The 6,736-nt window shown below is 39.4% G+C and overlaps 1 protein-coding gene across 1 annotated transcript; it reads right to left on the bottom strand.

The window, feature by feature from the left end:
* Positions 1-872: 872 nt before the first annotated feature.
* On the bottom strand, positions 873-6,633 carry RPL9 (ribosomal protein L9). Its single transcript, XM_027836565.1, has 8 exons — positions 6,577-6,633; positions 5,932-5,978; positions 5,496-5,611; positions 4,170-4,265; positions 3,550-3,682; positions 1,684-1,764; positions 1,216-1,332; positions 873-942 (listed from the first exon to the last, which is right to left on the bottom strand). Exons 2-7 carry the CDS (start codon positions 5,975-5,977, stop codon positions 1,226-1,228), a joined length of 579 nt encoding a protein of 192 aa, XP_027692366.1. The 5' UTR covers position 5,978; positions 6,577-6,633; the 3' UTR covers positions 873-942; positions 1,216-1,225.
* Between the last annotated feature and the right edge of the window lie 103 nt (positions 6,634-6,736).

Below are 6,736 nucleotides of genomic sequence, written 5' to 3' on the forward strand. Positions count from 1 at the left end.
ACCCTTCAGGAAAATGGGGGGGGAAGGGGACAAGAGTAGGAGGATGATAGAGAGGAAGGCAGATTGGGAAAGGGGGTAATCAGAAGCAAATACTTCTGGGGAGGGACAGGGCCAAAAGAAAGAACAGAATCAACTGGCAGGGGCAGGATAGGATTAAGGGGAATATAGTTAGTTTTTCACAGCATGTCTACTATGGAAGTGTTTTGCATAGCTGCACATGTACAACCTATATTGAGTTGCATACCTTTTCAATGAGGGTGGGAGGGAGAAAATTTGGAACCCAAAGTTTTAAAAACACATGTTTAAAAAAAAGTTTTCACATGCAATTGGGAAATAAGAAATACAGAAAATGGGATACAGAAATCTATCCTGCCCTACAGGAAAATAGAAGGGGAAAGGGAAAAGAGAAAGGGGGGAGAGATAGAAGGGAAGGCTGACTAGGGGAAAGGGTATTCTGAATGCATGCCATCTTGGGGTGAGGGTAGGGGTGAGATAGGGTGAAAATTTGGTACTCAAAATCTTGTAGAAGTAACTGTTGAAAACTAAAAATAAATTAATAAAAAAAAAATAAAATAAGAAACCTTGCCAAAGATGTTAATTGGCTTGCCAAAGGTCCTATAGGCACTAAGCAACAGAAACCCAAGGTCCCAAATTGCAAATCTACTACTCTTTTCCCCTTGACCTTTTAATTTTATAGTCAAAACCTCCCTCAAAGACTGACAGATTTTTAAAAATAGTCAAATCTCCTAGACTAAATAAAATGAGCGAATGTTTTAATTACATGATAATAAAGATTTCTCTTTTTAAAATAGAAAAAAAAAGTCTCATCTCTCAGATGGCAAAGGATTTGGCGGAAAAAGAGAAAAGTCTCCAACTGCTAAAAATTATTTTTATTTTGACATCTGAATAAGTGTTGACTCCTCAGGACACGGCCTTTGGCATCTGTAGAAAGAAAAAATTCTTTTAGAAATAGAATGAAAAGTTATGCAGTAGAGAAACAGTTTGTTTCCCTTTTAGAAAAATTGAACAAAATCTTTCTGACGCATTTTTAAACACTGCTATCCACCAGCAATCCTGGACCCCTGAGCTCAAATGTATTCAGCTCAATTTTAATTTATCTTCAAACTAAGAACTTCTGGTGCCTGAATATTTCAATTACACTATCAGGCCACCTCAAGAGGACACACTCCCACTTAAGCCCTTCACATGCTTTACCTTTTCCAACTTATTCATCAGCTTGTTGCACTGTGCCTTTCTCAGAAACATAGATGCCATCCAAAAATTTTCTGATATCCTTGTTTTTGACTGTGGTGGCCTGCTGAATCAGGGCAGCTGTAAGAGCACAAGATAAAAAGCAGAATTCAAGGGTATTAGCCAAATCAATATTGCATATAATATATCCCTTTCTGCAATACAGCCAACTTGGACTAAAACCTAAAAACCACCCCTTCTTCATGAGAGCTAATACTTAAAATTTCTAGGGGATGAAACACAGAAAATATCAAATGAAACCATCAAGTACAAGCAATTGTCCTTCTAAGGCCCACTGTATTTTTGTTGGACCTAAAAAATTAAGGTTATTTCTACATCTTTATGGGAACATCAATGATGTACTAATTATACACTAACCTACATGACAGATCAAAATTTCAAAATATATTTTAAAATCACAAAAATACTAACCTGAGTTTGATACAAGTTCAATATCATTTCCTTCAAGAATTAACTCATCTTTTTGGGCTTGAGAAACAGCACAAGCAACACCTAATATGAAAAAAGATCGAAAAAGTATGTTCACACAATCCCTAATTACAACTAATAGCTCACCGTCTAGTTTCTACATTTGATGCCTAGCCTGGCTGGAATAGAGGGATTTTTGGGGTTATAGCAGCAGACCACAAGCTTCATAGGTAGATCCTACACCAAGCTAGAAAAGCTTTGACAATGAATATGCCCCAAGACAGACTTGCTTTTAGCAAATTTCAGAGAAACTAATTACCTGATTGCCCACTGGGTAATGCATTCCCTGTCTCCCCCCCCCCCCAAAACTGTTAAGTTGGGAACCTGGGGCCTTAAGGCCAGGTGTGGCCCTCTGACTGAATCCAAACTTCACAGAACAAATCCCCCTAAAAGGATTTGTTTTATAAAACTTGGACTCAGTCAAAAGGCCGCATACCAAAGGACCTAGAAGGCCACAGGTTCCCCATCCTTGTGATTAGACCAAGTCATAGGGAAGTTACAAATGCAAAAGCAGCTAACACACCAATGTAATCTCAGATCTTTTAAATACTTGAGTCCATTATAGCTCTTTAAAGAGATATACAGTAACACTATAAGGTAATATTATTTTCAACGCAGGCAAGAAAAAAGAGGTTAAATAAAGAAGACTATCTAGAATCAAAACATCTCCGTGACCTATAAACTGTGTAATCCTGGGCAATTCTTTAACCTCTCCAGACCCGGAGTAAATGGGGAGTTGGATTTACTGGCCTCTAAGGTCCTTTTCACCTCTAGATTTTTATGCCTATGTATATTATGACTTGTCCCAGCTCACATGGCAATTGAGCATTAGACCCGGGATTTGAACCCAAGTCCAGCACTCTTTCCATTAACAATATTTGTTAATAACACTAATGACTGATTTACTGAAACTATCTCCTCGAGGACAAGCGCAAAGCTCTGCACAAAACAGGTACTTCACAAATGTCACATTATATGATTATTATAGATTAAATTCCATAAATCCAATACAAATGAAATACTCTTCTAAAGTTCTATTTAATATTTAAATACCTAAAAACACCACAAAAAGTCTAATTGGTTGCAGACACACATAAAGGAACATTCCAGAGAAGTCCCCAAAGGCAAAGTGACTTGGACCAAGTTCTTCAATCATTCATTCAATTATTAAGTACCTATGTGTAAGGCACTGGGGACACAGTGAAGTACATTCCCCCATTTCCTCTTAATAGCTTGACACAGGGAAGGCTTCTATCAAATAATACTTGCATAAAACACAAAAGAGCACAATTCCAGAAAAACAGATCTGATTACAACCACCTTTTACACTCTGCAGAATTAGTATTGGATAAACGACGTATGACTAACTGCATCAAATAACCTAATTTCCTTAAGACTGGTTAACTTAAGACCGGTTAACTTAAGACCTCAGCTGTTCAGTGTTCTACACAAGGAAAAAGCTTCCAAGCAAATATTCTTATGGAATAAAGGAAACTCCCAGAAACCAGGACTGAAGCCAAGAGAGGCTGGGGTTTGAGAAGTAAGCAAATGGTGGTAGTGACAAACATCTATGAAAGGAAATTATATCTTTGAAGCTAATTGTTTGGATATAGTTTTTATAACAGAGAATGCAATATTCCAATAGTGGAGACCCTACATTAACAAAGGCTAGTACAAAGACAGCAAGCTTACAGTAACTTCATTAGCCTCAAGAGACATGATGAAATGATAGCAAGACTCTTGAACACACATTTGTTAGTCAAAATAAAAATTTCTGAAAATCCAACTCACACAAAAGCATGCACATACCTGGTCTCATGCGCACTCTTCGGATATATTTTTCACCCAAAAAATTTCTGATTTCGACAAGTGAGCCATTCTCTTGAATAACAACATTGATGGGGAAGTGAGCATATACAGACCTCATCTTGTAACGAAAACCCTGTATTAAACCAACAAATTTAGAGCTGCAGAATTCTGCAAAACAGATACGCACTTCTCAAATTTATTTTCAGTAAATGCTAAAACTACATTTTGCCACCACAGAAATATGAAAATTACGTTGGAGGCTGTAGAGGAGAGGGAATGTACTAGAGGCAAGCAGGAAGATCAATTAAGAGGCAACTTTAATAGCTCAGGAGAGAAGTAACGAGGACTGGAACCAAGGGAACTATGATGGGAAATAAAAGGACGCATACGAAAGTGATGGAGGAACAATCATTTTTAACTGCATCATTCCTTCAGAAAATCTTCCCAACAAACTTGGTCCAAACTTGGAAAAACCATTAACCTAAATGCCATACCTTCCCCAAACAATACAAATTTATACTATTATAAATACAATAACATAACACCCGCCTATTGGCAGGTCAGCGTGGTACAGGAAAGATACTCTGAAGCCAGAAAAGTCCTATTTATCTCTCTCTTACCAAGGTAACGCCTTTGATCATGTTTTGTACATGACTACAGATTGTGCGTACGGTTGCAAGTTCTTTTCGATTTCCCCACCACTTGTCTACCCGGAGCTGCAACAGAAAATTATTTTAGAAGGCCTTTTCCAGGGGACGATTGATCTAGGTTTTGTAATTCAAAAGACAGGAAAACTTTCCCCATCAATATCTATCTCAGTCCCTCTACCACGACAGATGATGGTCTTTCAGACCTGCTGGAACTGAACATTTCACCACCCAACGGCATGTATTATAGTCAGACTGACATGGTCCAAACCAGAGTGGGCAGTTTTAAAAAGCCAGAGGTCAAAGAAAAATTGGACTAGGTGGTTTTAAGCTTTATAGAAACTATCACTGACAGTAAGAATAAGGATAGGAATTAATTACTACACATGACAAGAATAACAAACATGTTCTAAGCAAAACAGAACTAAATATGGTATTAAACACTTAAGCAATCTATATGGAAGCTTAAACAACCCCTGCCAGTAAGTTCATTACTTCAATAGAGTACTGGAATACATAAGTTATGGAGAGAAAATAGATGAACCTCTAGAGCTTTTTCCTAATATGCACATTTAAATTATTTCATATAAACTAATCTGTCCTTCATTCAGAACTTAATTACTAAAAGTGAATGTGAATTCAAAAAATATTTATTAAAAGCAAAGGGCATACAAAGAAAAAGAAGAGTTCCAGCCCTTACTGAGAGTAAGTCTCCCTCAGAATATAAACTGATGATAGTTGCTATACCTGGCCTAATAGTAAGGACTTAATAATCAACTGAATCATTTTTCTGGTGTTTAAGTACAACATGCGTGGTGATGAGTTCATGGGAGATGACCCCAAAATAAGGAGAAAGGATGAAGAAGGAATCTAGAAAGGCAGGAAGCCCAGGAGAATAGAATCATAAGACATAGTATGTGCTTAATAATTAGTTGTTGATCGATCATATATTTAAGAAATAACTGAGTGGCAGAATTGAAGCTTTAAACCCTGATGGCCAGAACTAGTTTTTGGAGGTATGCTACAGTTGAATCATTCAGTTGACTATGTAACTATTCTCTGGACCTTAATGTCCTCACCTGTAAAATAAAGGGCTTTTAGGATGGCTAGAATGGAGAACGAGGGTTTAAATTGTGTGCCAGCACTGCAACTTAATAGCAATGTTACCTTAATAAGCAACTACTGTGTGAAAGGCAATGTACCAGATACACGGAGCACATTAAACAGTCTGCATCCTACCAGAGCCTACATTCTTCTAGGATGGGTGATTTTTTGAAACAATATTGATGACCACATTACCCTTTTTTTCTTCTTTCCAAGGAGACTGAGCTCAACATTGATATGGTTGAAATCCCTTCGGAGGATTCCTCTGGGCCCCTTCACAATAACTGTCCGACCCTTAAGAGAGATGTCAACTAGGAGACAAACCAATTTCAAAATTGAGTCCAGAGAAAAGAAATACTGATAAGTAAATCTACAAGTTCCTCCCCTATACTTATGTGAATACCATACTGGTATTCACCAAAAACCAATCTGGTTCAAAACTCCCTGCTAATTTTCCAGGTTACAAATGTAGCCTGATTCCTTAATTCATCAACTATGTACAATAATGATGAAAGGAGGGATTCTGAATTTTTGCATTTGAATTCTTACACAGAAGAAGCAATGCTACAAATGTGTTTACATCCTTAAAGTAAGGCTTAAAGGATCAAAAAGAAAAAAAAGAAAGAACTACCATTTTCTGGGATGTCGACGGTCTGGTTGCTTAGAATGGTCTTCATTCTGAAAAACAAAAAGCCAAAATGAAAAAACAATGCCGACAGTGCCTAAGTGCCACCGCCGGAAAAAAAGCCGAAAGAGAACATAAAAAAAGCCAAAGACCAAGAACAACCCAGCCCAAGTTTCGGGGGGAGCACGAGGTCCCAGGGACGCTGGGGCAAGGCAGCAGCTCGTCTCGAGGAGAGAGGAAAGGTTGGTCTGACAGCACGACCAGGCCCACCCACAGGCTTCGCTCTCCCCAAAAAGGCCTAGGCCGCAGCCGATCCCGCTTCTTCCCAGGCCGCGGTCTCCTCCCCCGGCCCCGAGCACCTCTCCCACAGCTCAGGCGGCCGGTCTGGAGCCTCTTTCCTTGAAAGCCCCGAGAAACTCGGACCGGAAGTTAATGCCTGGCAAACCACAGGTCCCAGGCAGGGGAGAGGGGGTGGGTGGACGACAAGGTTATGTTAGAGCGCTTAGTCAAGGGCAGGCGGACCCACGCAATGCTTGCAGTACGGAGGAAGAACCAGGGTGTAAGTGTGGGGCCAAGGAACCCCGAGAACGGCTTCCCCAGAAGCGATGGACTTGGATGCAGAATATTCACATAACCCGAAAATCAACTCACCTGGTGATGTATGGGCTAAAGAGAGAACGTCTTCCGTCATCACGTATTTGTAGCCACGTAACCCTCTGCGTCTTGCGTCATAACTGCTCGCCAACCAATCCCTGATGGACTCCCATATCGCGAGCTCTCTATCAACATTCTCTGCTTTTTCTCGTCTCTC

The sequence above is a fragment of the Vombatus ursinus genome, unplaced genomic scaffold (assembly GCF_900497805.2).
Source record: "Vombatus ursinus unplaced genomic scaffold, bare-nosed wombat genome assembly UNPS02014818.1, whole genome shotgun sequence".
Lineage (NCBI taxonomy): Eukaryota > Metazoa > Chordata > Mammalia > Diprotodontia > Vombatidae > Vombatus > Vombatus ursinus.

Coding starts and splice junctions, on each gene's coding strand:
- RPL9 (XM_027836565.1), bottom strand. CDS start 5,977: ATGAAGACCATTCTAAGCAACCAGACCGTCGACATCCCAGAAAATG. Junction 3,683..4,169: donor TGATCAAAGGCGTTACCTTG/GTAAGAGAGAGA, acceptor GGTTTAATACAG/GGTTTTCGTTACAAGATGAG. Junction 1,765..3,549: donor AAGAGTGCGCATGAGACCAG/GTATGTGCATGC, acceptor TTTTCATATTAG/GTGTTGCTTGTGCTGTTTCT.